The sequence below is a fragment of the Gymnodraco acuticeps genome, unplaced genomic scaffold, assembly GCF_902827175.1.
Source record: "Gymnodraco acuticeps unplaced genomic scaffold, fGymAcu1.1, whole genome shotgun sequence".
Classification (NCBI taxonomy): Eukaryota; Metazoa; Chordata; class Actinopteri; order Perciformes; family Bathydraconidae; genus Gymnodraco; species Gymnodraco acuticeps.
This window is the reverse complement of record NW_022992149.1, coordinates 927,209-945,080: the sequence shown is the minus strand read 5'-3', so window position 1 is coordinate 945,080 and position 17,872 is coordinate 927,209. Positions and strand designations below refer to the sequence as shown.

The window sequence follows — 17,872 nt, the reverse complement described above, 5'->3', positions numbered from 1 at the left end:
TTATCTTTACCCATGGATGCACAATAAGAACGGACCCATATCGTCTTACTGCCATCCCACGGAGCTGTAATAATGGATATATTGCACATGTTTGCTGTAATTCATTATCATACTACATGGGCTGTATGATTAAATCTTGTACCGTAAATGTTGTATTAAATGAAGTTAATATTACCGACGTTATTAACGTCCCTGTAGATTCGTATTGCACTGCGTGTATATATATATATATATATATATATATATATATATATATATATATATATATATATATTGTAACGATCACAAAGGGAGTCGGAAACAGGCTGCTAGTTATTAGGCTTTAATAACTCTTCTTCTTTACAGATGATCACAGGTTCAGGAACAGCTTGTGGGTTCAACCTCACACTAACACTAACTCCTACACATACCCATATATATAACAGTGTCTACGTCACAACTTCCCGCCCTCCCCCGTCTGCTCCCCCAACCACAGGCCCGCACCTCAACCAGCATCACTGTGCAGCTCTATGATTGGCAGAGAGACAGGGGATGCCTGAGCAACACATCCTCACTCCCAGGTCGGCCTATGTTGACGTTATGTCAAGTCCTGTGTCGGCTTTTTCCAACGCAAGGGGGGGCCTTAGCGTCCATTTTCAACGCAAGGGGGGGGGCCTTAGCGTCCATTTTCAGCTTTCCGGGATGTCCATATGCTTCTATGGACGGACGCTCATGGAAGCACGGCATTCGTTTGTGTCGGCTGCCCTTAAAGGCAATGTGAGCGTCCATTCTCATTGGATAACGGAGAATTGTACACCCGGAAGTAAGTATTCCCCTTACTGTCGATTGATTTTACAGTGTTATCTACACTACTCATCGACTAAAAAACACCAGATTATCCTTGTTAATTACACAACATTGATTGGTTTAAATTGTGTGCAATGCTTTTGTATTTTTCCCCTTCGATTCGGAGAAACAAATATTTGTTCGGAGTAAAGGATGGCAGAAGACACTACACTACCCAGAATCCCCAGCTATCGTTTGGACTACACCATGTGCTCTGTTTGACAAACCCCGTGATAGTCCTCAAGCTCTGTGATTGGAGAGTGTGCTCCGAGGGTTACGCCGAGCCTCGAACGGCAGAATGTCCAAAACTGGATTTGAACGGGACCACCGCGTCCCCCCCCCTCCCCAGAACTACACATGCTGGCTATTCTGTTTCGCAACATGTTCTCTATCTATGGCACGTCTCTACTGGGAGTTGTAGTTTTAAAAGACGTTTTCGTATTTCCCATAATAAGAAGTTGCCAGTATTAAACTGTGTACATCCCTGGAGGTTTAGGGGATAGGAAACACTCACATTTAAAACATATAATTAATAAATGGGTGAAAATTGCTTGTGCCCATAATGGGCAGCATTAATATATATATACACACATGCCAGCTAAGGTCAGAAGAGCTTTATTTAACAGCTGGTCTTATGTTTGTGACCCCTGTTGTTAATTGATAACATTACATTACATTAATTGATAAGCCTGAAACATGCACCTGTCAAGGTTCAGAGGCACATTTTGCAAATATGGCAGTAGCCATCGATCAGCTTAAGATAAGATATACTTTATTGATCCCAAGTTGGAACATTTGCTTTACATCAGCATGTGTAACAGTTAAATATGCAGTGGTGTTCATTTGTAAATCATTTAGTATAATCACACAAATTCTGTGTTTTATATTCAACAATTCTGTGTTCTTTATTTATTGATTGTTCAATACCTGACAAGGCCGGAGATGAAATATCTACATACATCTTATAAGAGTATAATACATTATGTATAATATCAGTTAAAATAAGTGCTTCAACATAGTTAACATTGCTGGAGGTATGCACAAATATTGATAGATGTCTTGTAATGCACTATTGAGGAACCTGCGACCCAAGTTTTTCATTCAATGCAGAACTACACCATAGTTGTGTGGGCCTATATGATATGTCAATAAACCTTAGAAAATCTTGAAATCTTGAAAGGGATGTGCAAAATAGTCATTATATACAGTCTTTAATTAACTATTAGTAGAGAATAACGAGTAATGAATATACTTTATAGGGATCCTATTAATATCTAATAATAAAAATAATGAAATTCAATAACATGCTTTAACCACTAGGTGTCCCTTTATATCAGCTGTGCACCTTTATGGTGTAAATACAGCATATCTACCAATTGGATCAAATATAAAAGTCAGCCGAATTAGTGTTGATACTGCAACGAGACGTATTGTGTGAAAAGAAATGTAAGATGTTGTTTAACTGCTGATATATTTATGATCCACGTCACGTTTTCAGTTCCTTATGTTTGTCTAGAAGTCTTCTCATCAGGGCTCTATAAATACAGAACTACGGCAGATATGTAATATTTAATGCAGCCGAACCGTGTATTACAATACCGTTATGTGATGACGTTCAAAGAGAAAAGCAAGCACACTCGGAATAAAGTATTATTTTATTTTTTTAAAATGTTTTCGGTCTGTTTCCGGTATTTGTTAATGACGATGTGCTCTGATATGTGAGACTGGAATTGCACAGGGGAAAATAACGTATCTTTAGATGCGGAGTTTGTTAAACTAATACGTTTGCGCTGTGGACCAACACTATACATTGACGGGGAAGGGGGTAGCAATAAAGATAACACCATTAAACAGTTACACAACATAACAGAATTAATATCGATAGCAGCGTCCCTAGCAACCACCTTGGTAACAATGAAAACTTCCTGAAGTAATCTTCGTAATAACTAGCAAACTAAAGATCATGTACATCCACTGCACACATAATCTGAAATAACAACTCATATTTCTCGCATCAAATGACATCGAAACGCATTTTAATGGCCAAACTAACTTTAAAATAGGTATTTTACACCGAGAATAAAACGAAGTTCGGCCATGTTTTTTTTTCTGTAGGGAGAAATTTGAAGATCACGTGACGTCAAACAGAGCACATGGTGTAGTCCAAACGATAGCTGGGGATTCTGGGTAGTGTAGTGTCTTCTGCCATCCTTTACTCCGAACAAATATTTGTTTCTCCGAATCGAAGGGGAAAAATACAAATGCATTGCACACAATTTAAACCAATCAATGTTGTGTAATTAACAAGGATAATCTGGTGTTTTTTAGTCGAGTAGTGCAGATATCACTGTAAACTCAATCGACAGTAAGGGGAATACTTACTTCCGGGTGTACAATTCTCCGTTATCCAATGAGAATGGACGCTCACATTGCCTTTAAGGGCAGCCGACACAAACGAATGCCGTGCTTCCATGAGCGTCCATAGAAGCATATGGACATCCCGGAAAGCTGAAAATGGACGCTAAGGGCCCCCCTCTTGCGTTGAAAATGGACGCTAAGGCCCCCCCCCTTGCGTTGGAAAAAGCCGACACAGGACTTGACATAACGTCAACATAGGCCGACCTGGGAGTGAGGATGTGTTGTACACACACAGCCTCAATCCTGCTGCTGCTGCTGCTGCTGCTGCTGCTGCTGCTGCTGCTGCTGCTGCTGCTGCTGCTGCTGCTGCTGCTGCTGCTGCTGTTGTTCACGTGAGCACAGCCTGCAGCCACCAGGATCTCACACACACTCCCTTTCCCCTAACAGACAGGGAAACAGAGCCTAAATACCCACACACACTAATCAGCAATTAGACACAGGTGAGGGGGGAGGAGACAACACAGGGCACCAGGTGCACACAATCCAGCAACAGACATAACGGGAGGGGGAACACTTTTCAAACACAAACATATAACTGAACAGAAGTACACACATACAAACCCAACTAAACGCAGTCAGCACTTGAACAATTAATGCCACTTAACGCTATGATGTATACACCCCCACATATTATTTGCACCCGGATTATTCTTAACCGCTGTCAATCTACACAAACCAACACTTTCGCCGCTCTCGCTATCACTCCCCTTTCTTTCCAGGTGGAGCCGAGAGCCCGACCAGCGTCTGCCAGACGACATCCCAATTAATACGGTTTAATCCTTTAACAAATACTATCTCAATAATTAGTATAAATTATATAAAATGTGCAAATATGCCATGCCAAACGGTACTGTGCAATCACGCTAATAAAGTGCAATACTGTTCACTAAAGTGCTGAGTTACAAGGCCCGAAGCCATCAATCCACAGTGACGAAGTTACCTTCGTCACACATGTCTAACTGTCTACCAGCATGTCATGCACCCACTGGCTGTGGCACAACAAGTAGTTTGTACAGAATAAGAAAGACAACAGCATTCACCAAACTCAAAACCCATCTCAGCGAGCTCAAAGATCTGGCCCATTTTGGACTCTCTGCCAGCTTGGAAGAGTCTTTGCCAGTCGCAAGAGAATTTGCGCTTCTGCTATATGGAAAAAAGGAAATTGGACTGATGTGCACAAACTTGGATAAACTGAGGTTCATAATTGCATCAGCAACAGATGCAGCCTCGGAAAATCTGCCGCCAACAGAGGATGCATTTCAACAACATGTAAAGAGCAATGTTTCAGACAGCGATATGGTGTCACAGCCCGAACCCAAACCCTTGTTATGGAGTCCTGTTGGCAAGGGGTGGATTGTCAGAGATGGGGCCATTAAACCAGTGCTATTTACAAAACCCCCAGCACATACAGAAGTGAGAGACATTACTCACTTGTATTGCAAAGATGCAAAGTGTGGAGAGAGTGGAAAGTGCCAGTGCCTCTCTGTTGGCCTTCCCTGTACGGAGTTCTGCACCTGCTGTGCACAATGTCAACATGTATCCCCTAACGTTTCTGAGGAACCTGACATTTAACATTCTATTTTAGTATCTATATACTTGACCTCTCACAGAATTATTTGATGATTTGTATACTGTACTTTGAATTAAGGTTCCAGTTTCAATACAACCTGTACTATTTACACCTATGTTTTAGAGGCTTGCAATTTAGAACTAATACACTTTATGTTATTGGGTTACACTTATTCTGACTATTTGGTGATGTAGTTCAGCCACCTGGTATTTCCCTCTCCAAATATGATGACCATCAGAGTGAGCATTCTTAACTTATAGGCTATTGTGCCACTTCTCCCCCATTCGGAATGTTACTGTATAAGAGAAGAGGTAGCTAGGCCTATGCCTACATCAATCTCATTTGCAATATAACTAATGGTATATTTTTTAGGGATTTCTGTTTTTCTGATAAATGAGAGAAAAGTGATTGAGTCCTAGTTCCTATCACCAAAAAGTACAATTTCCGTCTAAACTAAAGCTAAATTTACCGGACTATAATTCAGTATTCTTTTAGGTAAATAATTGTTAGACTATTTGGTGATGTAGGACAGCCACCTGGTTCATACCTCAGCAAATCTGAAGAGGAAAAGAGTGATCCTTCTTAAGTTATGGGCTTTTTTGTCACCTTTCCCATAATCGGCCTGGTCTAATTTGGCTCTTTTTCAGGGAAACAAATCATTTTTTCCCCCAAAATAAAATGTGACAACAATCAATTTAATTAATGGGAGACCCTAAAGATAAGAAAAATCATTGTTGTGTTTTGTTCTACCTCGGGTAGGGGTATCAGAAAATCTGAGGGCCCTTCCTGTTAGACTATAAAGTGATCACTAGCCTGAGTCCGAGACGCGCATGCGCAGACCAAAGGAACCACTGCTCTGCCAGCTCAGCTGACAACAGCAGCAGCTCAGCAGCCGGGGGATGATGGCAGACTCTGGAAGTAACGAAGAAGTGGCTGTGATCGGTAACACCGACATCACTTCAACAGAAACCGAGAGCAACATTATCAACACGGTCGTACATTTTCTAATTCTCTTTGACAAGCATTGTTGGAGTTATTATGTCTGTTTTAACAGGTGAAAACTTTCCCAATCAGGCCTAACGTTCACGTTATGTTAGCTAACCAAAGTGGAGTTTAGTGATTTAATCAAACGATAGTTTTCCACTTACCTCTACAAAGAGCATTTACAATGTTTATAACTTTACCTGGCTTCAAAGCTAAAACGAGCTAGTAGTTCTGCGGTTAAGGTAACGACGCTAGCCAGAGTCCTGTTGCTAACAGTTGTTTGAAGCTACTTTGTAAACTTTACTCCTGATGTTAGCTTGCAAACTAGCAAATCTGAAGTTTAGTTTAGTCATAATTTGCCAGTACTATTGAGTTCAGTCTTTATTACACTGTTTTCAAATGAGAAAGGAGCATTTCCGGATATACAAGCGACGCTTTTTTAGTCCTAAATAGTGGTTGTATTTTCATGTCTTGTGACCTGCATACGCCTGTCATACCCTTTGTAAAGAAGCAGGGTGTTGCAGTACTATGACGTTACCTTGAGTTGCAAAACAGCTGTCTGTTGCTCTGTGTCCATCTGGTGCTCTGCTCTATAGTCTCTTAGGATGGGATTGCATATAACTTTATTGTCCACCAGAGTGAAAAGGTGTCTAATTTCTCCCTTAATCCCTGTAAACCCTACTCCAGCACACACCTTTCTGTTCACCTGATGTAGTTGTTTATGATGTTTCCCCTTATATTTGACACATACAGTACCCTTTGTAGCTTCCATTGACTGCATTGTTTTCTAATGCTAACACATGAAATGTCCTTGTCTGTGTAGATGGTGGAACGAGGGACAGCTCTGTTGAGGAAAATGGAGATAAATGTGGCAGAAGCAGAGAAGAGAACAGGGAAAAACTCCGTTAACATGCAGGAAACCTATACTGTCTACCTCATAGAAACACGGTAGGCCAACAGCTGTCTGGTTACTGCCGGCTTTTATGTTATTTTGTTGTTTCTGAAAACAAAAAAGTGGTATAAAGTTTCAGTTTATTGGTACTAATTGTGAAATTAGTGTAAACACATATGCAAAATGAAAGAACAGCAGTGACAGGAAGAGTGGAGTAGGACCGTTTACTCCTACACTTCATCAATATAAAAGCCCACAGGACATATTTGATTTATCTTCCATCATTTATTTCTAAGTGTCCTTAAAGTAATTAAGTGAAATAATTCCTTGAAGGTTTGCAATTTGGCCACCACAAACAGGACTGGGCTTCTCTGGGTATATTTCATTTGATTACTTGATTGGATTGTAATGCTACTTCAGCTGTGAGTTGATTGCTCAAAGATAAAATAGCCTTATTTAAATGTTAGTTAAACGAAACAAAATCAGGGAGCAGAATAGCTTTCACTGATTACTTCATTACCCATTTCATTACTTGACTGTTCAGTTGGCGCTAAGGTAGCTCTCTGAATTCCAATTAAGTATTTTATTCACTTGGGCTGATGCTTTTAAAAGGTTATAACAATGCCTCTGACAAGATTATTCTCCCCCACCATTTCTCAGAAAAGCCAACAGGCAATCTCAAAGGTAGATGTGGTACATTGCTCATGCTATCTCAGGTTTCTTTGAACAAGAACAGTTGATCCATTTCTACGATGACGCCTGATAATACTACTGTTTATTCCCATCCCTCTATCTGCAGGCCAGCTGAAACTGTTCCAGGTGGGGGGGGCGCCTGCAGCACCTGACACTCTGTGGAGACGCTACAGTGAGTTTGAGTTACTCAGAACATTCCTCCTGGTCACCTACCCCTACATCATCATCCCTCCACTCCCGGAGAAAAGGGTAAGTGACTCATAATGTGGGTGGGAGAAATATTTTAATAAATAAAAAAAGATGAATTACATGAAATGGTTTGCTGGGTATCACTAAGGACTTTTGGTGGAAGTTAATGTATTTAGTCTTAAAGGTCACCTATTATGCAAAATCCACTTGTTCCTGTCTTCTATACATAAACATGTGTCCCCTCTGTGTAAAGAGATTCTGAAAGTTTTTGTCCCGATCTATTTACATAAAAGCCTGTCCAAAAATGAGCTAATCAGATTTTGGCCACTTTATGATGTCATAACGATTTTTTGGCTTGTTAGCCAATCACCAACCAAGGTAACACCAGTTACACTTTTTATTTTATTTCCTTTATTACCTGTTTTAGGCGGAGTTTCAGTGGCACAAGCTGGCAGCAGACAACCTGGATCCAGACTTTGTTGAGCGACGGAGGGTCGGCCTGGAAAACTTCCTGCTGCGTGTGGCATCACATCCTGTCCTTTCCAATGACAAGATCTACTTCCTCTTTCTGACAGAGGTTAGCACTCAACCATGATGTTTTACACAACATTGCATTGAATTATTCTGCAGTTCCTTTGCGAGAATGCACTCTTGTAGTCTTCCAGTAATTTCCATATTATTAAAATTCTTCTGCAAAATAATGACGGAAGATACAGACAAAGAAGTGTGAAAGGGAAACTCCAGTCAGAAGAGATATCACACTGAAAAACCAAATAATTCAAACTAGTACTTTCTAATTTGCTGTATGTCTCATAGTATGGAAATGACGGTTGCCCTGTTAAACTTTCACACGAAAAAAATGCATTGTGTGCAGCATTTTGACACTTGATACACCTTTAACTGAACTTCCATATTTGTGTTTCTCCCTGTAACCCGTAGCACCATGCTTAGTCCAGCGCAACATCTTGTGGTGTTTTGGTTTAGTGTAATTGTCTGCTGAAAAGCTCCATTCAAACAAAATGTGGTTCATGTGTCCATCATCTGTCAATCTTCTGTTCTCTCAGGAGAAAGGATGGAGGGAGGTGGTTTTGGAGACGGGATTCCAGGATAAGGTATGCAGTTAATTTGACTTTACAATGTCTCCTCCACACTTGATTGGGATAATACATTGCCTAATTATTTTTACAAACACTCCTCAAGTTCCTCTTTGCTGGATTGCTTGACTGAGAATAATTTTTTAGAAATACGATGTCTGTCCTTTTTCTATTAAAGTAGAACTTGATCATATGTGTGCAACTTTATACATTTTCCGTTAACTTGTTTTATTCTTTTCCACCCAGGTTGACTCCAGACTAAAGTCTCTGAGTGCCATGTTCAGAGTCAAGAACCCTGACAAGTAAGTGCAATACAAAGAAAGATGATTTTTTTCTTTTTTTACTTTCATTGGTTTGCAGTTTCATTCAATTGTTTCTGTTTTTGTTCGAGCATTTATTTATGTATACTATAGAGTGATCTGGAGGTGATTGGTTTGCCTGTGAAAGATGTTGGCAGGATTTGAACAAAGAGTGAAACAAAAAGGAACGTGTGGTTTTGGTTAAACACTGTTTGGTTTATGATCCATGTGTTGTGTTTTCCAGGCGATTCACAGCAATGAAACAATACAGTGATGAACTGAACACTGTCATCTCTCAGTTACTGAGGGTGCGGGCGGTGAGTTCAGCATGTGCAAAACACACACATACACACACCTGCATTTAAATGTCTGTGTAGGTTCAGCCAGTCATTTACATTTTTTTTTGCATACTCTTGTGTAACACGGGCATCCATATTTCACTGACATCTGCTGACACCAGAGGTCGCGTTAACCGAATATTTTCCGTCTATGACGGATTTTATTTAACAATGACGGACAAATCTGAAAGCAGTCCGTCATTTTGACAGATTAGAACAAACTCGGAACAGCGCCAAAGTTTCCCCGCAGCGAGGCTCCGGTGTTATGCCGTGTTATGCATGCCCTCCAAAAAGGAAATCATACCGTTTCCAAACCTAACTGTGCCGTACAAATCATTGAAATGTCTGAGTTTTGGCTTTACGTTGTGCACGCTCCCGCGAGGTGCAGCAGCCATGCATAACACGGCGCATGTGAACTTCCCCCCCCTCGTCAGAGTTGTGTAAAGGCCGACGGGTAATTCTGGATTTTGACAGAAGTTTTACGATCCTGTCCGTCAAAATGACGGGCAGCGAAAAAGTCTAGCGCAACCTCTGGCTGACACACAGTTTAGTGTCCGCAGCATGCTAGATTTGTTACTTTCTTCAATTACTTTCTCCACCTTTGTCTTATTGAGAAAGTAGTTCACCGTCAGCTTTTTTTTTCAGTCGCTTCTGCCTCTGGATTATTTTTTTGATGAGCCATGACATAATAATGAATTCAATGTCTTTTATTTTAGAGAGTAGCAGACAGGCTGTATGGAGTCTACAAGGTCCACGGTAACTACGGCAGAGTATTTAGGTGAGAAACATTCTTTTTTTTATTTTTAAAACATATTTTTTAATAAAGCATAAAGGGCTCTGAGTTCAAATTTTAAAAGACCTTACATGCACATCCAATGCCTCTTACCCCTCTGCATATACAGTTACTATATCTCAGGACTTGATTAATAACTGAAGAAAACTAAATGAAATATTCCTTTTAAAGTTTGGGTTAATATTTAAACTTTTTTAATAAACCTCGTAGGGAACAGTGTTGACCCAAACACATACTGACAGAGCCCAGCCTTAATCTGCATTATAAAAGCATAAATAAACCTGATGAATTACAACTAAATACAAATGCTTAATATATTCAGAGACAAATGCTAGCACAAAAAGCTGCGTTTTTATTTGGATTACTTGTAAGAAAAAGTACTGATGTTTTATGACCTGAAAGAGAGAACTGTCGAGTTAACCTCAGGTATGCCTGACTTGTTGTGTCTGTAGCGAGTGGAGTGCTATTGAAAAAGAGATGGGAGACGGGCTGCAGAGTGCTGGCCACCACATGGACACGTAAGTAGACTTAAGAAGCACTTCAACTAGTGTACCCTCTTACACACTCAGAGTATACCTTACATTCTCACCCATAGTGCTCTTTTTGCATTGGTTCATTTATATACATGACAACAGGTATGCTGCACAAATAGATGACATTCTGGAGGAAGAAGAACACTATGCAGACCAACTGAAAGAATACCTTTTCTATACTGACGCCGTCAGGTAAGTCTTGCTTAACAGAGAGATATATCTACAGTGGAGGAAACAAGTATTTGATCCCTTGCAGATGTTGTAAGTTTGACCACTTACAAAGAAATTAGCAGTCTATAATTGTAATGGTAGGTTTATTTTAACAGTGAGAGTAAGAATATCAAAAAGAAAATCCAGAAATTGACATTATATAAAAATTTATTTGCATCTAAATATTTGATTGGTGGAGCCAGTGACCTAAGATTTTCATCGTTATAACTACACTGTAGCTATGTACGTATGACTAATAAAAGCCTTGAACCTTGAAAACGTGTCTTAGTACTTGGTGGAGAAACCCTTGTTGGACAGCACAGAGGTCAGATGTTTCTTGTAGTTGGTCACCAGGTTTGTGCACATCTCAGGAGGTATTTTGGTCCACTCCTCTCTGAAGATCTTACTCAAATCTTTCAGGTTTTGAGGCTGAGGCTTGGCATCTCCAAACTTCAGCTCCCTCCACAGATTTTCTATGGGATTAAGGTCCGGAGACTGGCTAGACCATTCTATCACCTAAATGTGCTTCTTCTTTAGCCACTCCTGTGTTGCCTTGGCCGTATGTCAAGGTTCCTGCTGGAAGACCCATCCATGACCCATTTCCAGTGTCCTTACTGGGGGAAGGAGGCTATCCGCCAACATTTCACGGTACATAGCCCCGTCCATCCTCTCCTCGATGCAGGAAGTCGTCCTGTCCCCTTAGCAGAGAAACACCCCCAAAGCAGAATGTTTCCACCTCCATGCCTGACGGTGGGGATGGTGTTCTGGGGTTATAGTCAGCATCTCTCTTCCTCCAAACACGGCATGTCGAGTTGATGCCAAAGATCTTGATTTTGGTCTCATCTGACCACATCATCTTCTCCTAAGCCTTCTCTGAATCATTCCGATGTTCATTGTCAAATGTCAGACGGGCCTATCATGTTCTTCTTGAGGAGGGGACCTTGCGGGCGCTGCAGGGTTTGATCCATTATGTTGTTGTGTGTTACCAATAGTTATCTTGGTGACTGTGGTACCATCTGCCTTGAAATCATTAACTAGTTCCTCCCATGTAGTTCTTGGCTGATACCTCACCTTTCTCATGATCATCGATACTCCATGGGGCGAGATCTTGTGTGGAGCCCCAGACCGAGGGCGATAGATGGTCATTTTGTGTTTCATCTGTTTCTGAATAATGGAACCTTCTCTCCAAGCTGCTTTCTGGTGGTCTTGTAGCCAATCCCAGCCTGATCAGAGGGTGCGGACCTCAGAGGCACGTCCCTGAGGTCCTCAGACAGCTCTTTAGTCTTGCCCATGGTGGAGAGGTTGGAATCTGATGTATTGATTATGTGGACAGATGACTTTTATAAAGGTAACAAGTTCACATTAGAAGTACTTTCCTAAAGGAAATGGACTTGTGTAACCGGTCTGTGGGAGCCAGCATTCTTGTTGGTTGGAAGGGGATCAAATACTTATTTCCCACAGTTAAATGCAAATTAATTGATATCTATTCTTACTCTCACTGTTAAAATAAACCTACCATTACAATTATAGACTGTTCATTTCTTTGTAAGTGGGCAAACTTACAAAATCTGCAAGGGATCAAATACTTGTTTCCTCCACTGTATAACTGGCCAATAGAATAGGCAGTCATGTAATATGAGTGAAATTAGGCGATGCTCTTATCCAAATCAACTGTCTATCAAATAGTCTGCCAGCGCTCTTTATTAACATTTGGTTTGAACAAATTTCACCATTTGGGTACCACTTTACAATAAGACTACCCTTATAAAGGGTTTATAATTAGGTTATGAATTAGGTTGTAAACACTTTATTAATCATTAAGAACGATTTATAAACCAGTCCTATCATAGTTTTCATACATCAACACAGGCTCACTATTTGGCAAGATGACTAAGCCTTATATATTGGCTACTTAGCGAGAATCAACTCAGTGAACAACAGATACCAAGGACGCTGGCTGATGAAGAAGACAAAGTAAGCTAAGTAGCCAATATAAGGCTTAGCAGTACAGATAAATGTGGGCTCACTATTTGGCAAGCCACCGGTCAGTTGCCCTGTTTATCTCATGTCTTATAAAAGCTTATTCATGATTTATAAAGTGTTCACAACCTAATTAATAAATGAATTACACACTATTCGTAAACCCTTTATAAGGGTAGTCTTATTGTAAAGTGGTACCAATGTTTGTTATGTAGCTCACTCTCACCAACTATTTCGTCCATTGATTCAGTTTCTAACTAATATTCAAGAATAAATACCAAATGTCCAGTGGTGACTGTAGACCTTTTCCATAGTATATAAGATCAAACAATTGATTGATTGAATCAACAACATGAATACATTTTGATGGAAGAAGTAGTTCAGGGTATTGACAAAGGTAATGTGAGGTATTGTAGAGATAACACCCTGACTTTTCCACTAAACATTTGACGCATGGTTTTATGTTTTGTTCATCTATGTAAAGTCTTCAAGTTAAAAAAAAAGTATACGCTTGTTTGCTTCTGCCACATGTCGCCATTTAACTTGATCTTTATTCAAAACAAAGCGACACGCTGCAGCACACATGCAAATTGTCAATAGCAGATGTAAACCATCTTCCAGCAGAGCACATAATGCAGGCTTGTTCTGAACGAGCACTGATGTCAGTGATTGGATGGAGTTCAGTGTCACATGCTGTTTATTAAGAGGCAGATGTAACAATCGGCTATGTCTAACTTTTGTATTGACGCTGATTGAAAAGTCATATCTGTTGACTGTTTGTTGTCATATTAGCAGCAAAATGTAATAGGACTACACATATGGATGTTTTTTTAATGTTCCCATTTTGTTTGTTTGTGAAGGTCAGTATGTAAGAAACATGAGCTGATCCAGTATGAGTTGGAGATGGCAGCTCAGGAACTCGTCTCTAAGAAACAGCAGAGAGAAGAGCTGGCTACCGGGGTAAAGCACTCGCACTCACACACCCGCTTATTATCTCTCACTTTCTCTCGCCCATTCTGGGCACATACACGTATGTGGTACGTGTCACCGTGTCAAGTCAGTTGTCAAATTTCCGGATGATTGCACACAAATGATTTTGAATTTTGAACAGAATTAGGCAAGCGTTTAAAACACTTCTGTGGTCTGACTTGATGAAAACATCGGTAAATTAATACTATACGATACGATACGATATAGTCCCCGTAAGGACATTTGTTCTGGACTCACAATACACAGACGCACATACTGACAATGGTGCCCTATTGCACAGCCCTCATGGCCAAGAAGCTTAATGGACATAGGCAGGAATGAGTGCTTCTAGCGGTTCAGCCTAATATGTGTGTGTTTCTGTGTTTGGGCAGACAGTACGTGTGTTTTCCCTGAAGGGCATGACCAGTAAACTGTTTGGCACAGAGAGCCAGGAGCAGAGGGAGAGCAGGCTGGCTGCTCTGGAGCAGAGCATCCAGGAGGGGGAGGAAATGCTCAAGGAGAAGAACACAGAGTGCAAGTAAGCTCCACACTAATGTACCAATCTTCCACCTTTTCTAAATGATATGTATTCACCCACTCTTATTCTGCTCCTCTCACTATTTCCCTCCCTCTGAAAACACAGTATATCTTCTCGTTTTTAGTTACGTGATTTGCCCTTATTTCTATAATAACTGTTTCATGCCTCAGACAGAAAACTATACATTGGAAGAGTTCCTAAGAAGAGACAATATTATCGATAACAAGAAAACAAACGTATACATTTTCAGACCGCACATCGATGGTTAGAGCTACTCCCTTATAGTCTGAATTTGTTCTCAGGTAGACCAGGGTCAAGACACCAGCAATAATTGTGTATGAGTAATAACACATTAGTAATTTTGAGAACAAAAAGACAACCACATTGTTTTTCCCCTATGCCATGCCTTCTATTCTCCCTTCCACCAGCTCGTTCACAGTGGTTCCTTTGTGTTTGTGTCTTCAGAGAGTTTGTTCAAATGGCCTGGGAAGACATTGAACGTTTTAAGGAGCAGAAGGACAAAGACCTGCGTGAAGCACTAATCAGCTATGCCATTATGCAGATCAGCACGTGTAAAAAGGTATGGGATTCTTTTCTATAATGTCTTTTTTCTTGTATAATTGCCTACTTAAAAATGCCAGGCATCTTGTGATGTTGATTTCTCAGCAGTAAAGCTCCCAATCTGTTTTTCTAATTAAAAAAACTGTCGTGTTTTTGCTTTCTTTCTCTCATCTGTTCTCTCTCAATGCACCACTTTCTCAGGGAATCCAGGTGTGGTCCAACGCCAAGGACTGTTTCAACAAAATGTGAGCCGCTTTCCAGCCATTCACTCTCTTGAAACAAAACAATAGTCAATCACATTTTCCAGAGTGGGACCAGCAACCAATCCTTAAACTGCCTTCAATGGAGATGGAACACAGGAGCCTTAATACTGCCCTCACTTTGTTAGCTACGCTGAATGATTCTGTTTCTTTGTCACTCTCTTTCCGGCTCACACACGTGCACACACACATTTATTTAGAGACAGTTTCCATGTCAGTCCCAGCTGTCCTAACAGCCTCATTCTCCTGGCATTCTGCTGATGTGGTTTTCAGACTCCACACGATCCAAGTTTTCAATACTTTTTTCCTCTTTTTTGAAAAACTCACATCATGAACAAGAGGAAACTCCTGCACTAATAATAATGCATGATGATTGCACATTGGGAATGGCTGTGCAATGAATTTGGGTTGTTACAATTATCTGTCATCCTTAAAATATGGAAAATGTAAAAGATCATGCTCTGTTATGATGATGTTTTAAAAGGAGGTAAAGAGTGAAAAATACAGCACCAAGCTTGTTTGAATTAAAAATCTAAAGGATATCATTTTTATGTTGATGATTAGAATGGCATTTAAATGTTCTTTCAGCAAGAGCATCTATAACCTATCTCCCTGGGCCTTCCTTAATGCAGCAGAGCTATGCATTGAGATAAAAGGACAGACATTCAGGTATCAATGTTAGAATTGTTGCCAGGAATAATGTTTTTCAAAATACTTCTACCACGACTTCTTCTCAGCCTCGAAAGAAGGTGTAATCCTTTGAAGTTCATAATAATCTCAATGGCAGATAAATCAGAAACAGGAAGTCAAAATTGTGAGAAAAGGGGACAATAACCACACTTAAGGAAGTTATTACACATTAACTTCCTTTTTCTTCTTCCTTTCCATTTCAGTCTTTATGCTGTTTTTGAACGATAGCCCACCAAAGTGCTTATGACCAAGAGCTAGTCTGTATATTACAGATCACGGGTGGGGAGCACAGGAGAGGTGTTGACAAGCTTTGGGCACTTTTTGTTATATTGTTTTTGTTTCTTTTATGTGCCAAACGCAAATGACCAATAATAACATGCAGTCATGAAGGCCTCACTTAGGTTTTAGTTACTGTGGATGTTTTCTTTGAGGACTGAGACATGGCACTGCTACGAACTAACCAATCTGCAAACAATAGTGTTGTGAAACGCAACCGGTGCTGAAAATTGAATAATTGTGCCTTTTTCTTTGCTGTCAAGCTTTATTGCCTTAAAATGAACATGGGTTTTGTACAACAGGGGAGAGACAAAATGTGCCTCGCCCCTTTTTCTGATGTCAAGGTACTGCTCTGAATACTAGACATGGGGTTTGATGCGCATGCCTCAGGTCAATGGTTCGGAAAAATACTGACCAAATATTGGAAACCTTTAACTACAAATACATCAGTAACTCAAATTCTCGCTAAATACATATGCTATAAACAATACATGTGCTACTTTCAATATCTATCTAAGGACAGATACGTGCAAAAGCTGTGCAGAGATTTGTTCTCTTTGCTATCCCTGCTCTTTCTTAACAAATCATCAGAAATACTCTAATTTCCCAAATCAAGGCTTTTTGAATTTTTTTTGTATTAACTTGTTCAATAAGAGATTGTTTTAATGTTGATGTAATCATTGTGCTAAGACACTAATAAACACATTTCTTTTTTAAAAACAATTTTCATTCCATTTGTATTACATGTGAAAATGAGCTGGGTAGGACCAAATGTGCTGTTGCTGGTTTCACACTATGTACAGACGACATAGTCATAGCCAGGTTGCTTGATGACTTCCCATGGGGCGTTTTGTTTGTCTTTGTGGATTACAAGAAAATAAACTGTTGCTAAATGAGTGTGTTCTAAAGGGCAAACTGTTCTAATTAATCTGTTTCGAAATAAAACAGCCTCACCCCTATGCAAAGCTTGCCTTTGTTTCCATGACACCTGTGGTAATGGTGTATGATTTAGATGGGCTTAACTGTGTGTTTACACTAATGTGATGGCGGTGTGTTGATACCTGTCTACCAACGTGCAAGAGATATCAAATCACACAGGAATAGTTTTTTTAGTTTACTAAAACAGTGAGAATATCAAGCAAAGCAATGCATCAACTACATGCATAATTCCTATGAATAAGGTTAAAGTTAGGTAGTAGGAAATACATTTGAGGTGAATAAGTTACTCATTTGATATGAGACCTTTGATTTGCTGTCTAATTTTAAGACATTAAACTTTTGTTTGTTGTTGTTACACTTTAATGATTAAAGTGTAACAAAAAAAAGGCTTTTATTTAATTAAACTTAGTTCAATGTGTTTAATAATATTACGTGGTAGATGCCTTCCCTACCATTTATGATACAATAAAAAAAGACGGCAGTGATTCAAAGATAATTGTACATGAATATATGAACGCCCCTCGTCAAAGTCGTGATGTTGAGCGCCTCACATGCTTTAATGAAGGCGTGGACTGTAATATACATAATGAATGGCGCCCCCTGCCGATATATTCTAGTGAAAGCAGTTTAATTTTTAAGTGGTAATGAAAAGGAGAGGAGCCCGAGGAAAAGAATATGATCTTTTCAGATCCACATTCTGTCTGGTTTGTATGAGGTCATGGGGTTTTTACTCAAATAGAAACCTAACATTAATTATACATTAGAACAGACGACAGCCTACCAAATCCAGTAATTCCGTGTACTTTTCAGAAACCTGACAT

The 17,872-nt window shown here is 39.9% G+C and overlaps 1 protein-coding gene across 1 annotated transcript; it reads left to right on the top strand.

Moving 5' to 3' along the window:
• The first annotated feature begins 5,631 nt into the window (after positions 1–5,631).
• Positions 5,632–17,032, top strand: LOC117538400 (sorting nexin-4-like). Its single transcript, XM_034204064.1, is given in 15 exon segments — positions 5,632–5,805; positions 6,621–6,745; positions 7,489–7,507; positions 7,509–7,631; positions 7,999–8,148; positions 8,636–8,683; positions 8,912–8,967; positions 9,209–9,281; positions 10,019–10,080; positions 10,548–10,613; positions 10,731–10,820; positions 13,679–13,778; positions 14,180–14,325; positions 14,791–14,905; positions 15,088–17,032. Coding segments are annotated over 15 exon segments (1,314 nt in total). The 5' UTR covers positions 5,632–5,712; the 3' UTR covers positions 15,136–17,032.
• Positions 17,033–17,872: the final 840 nt, after the last annotated feature.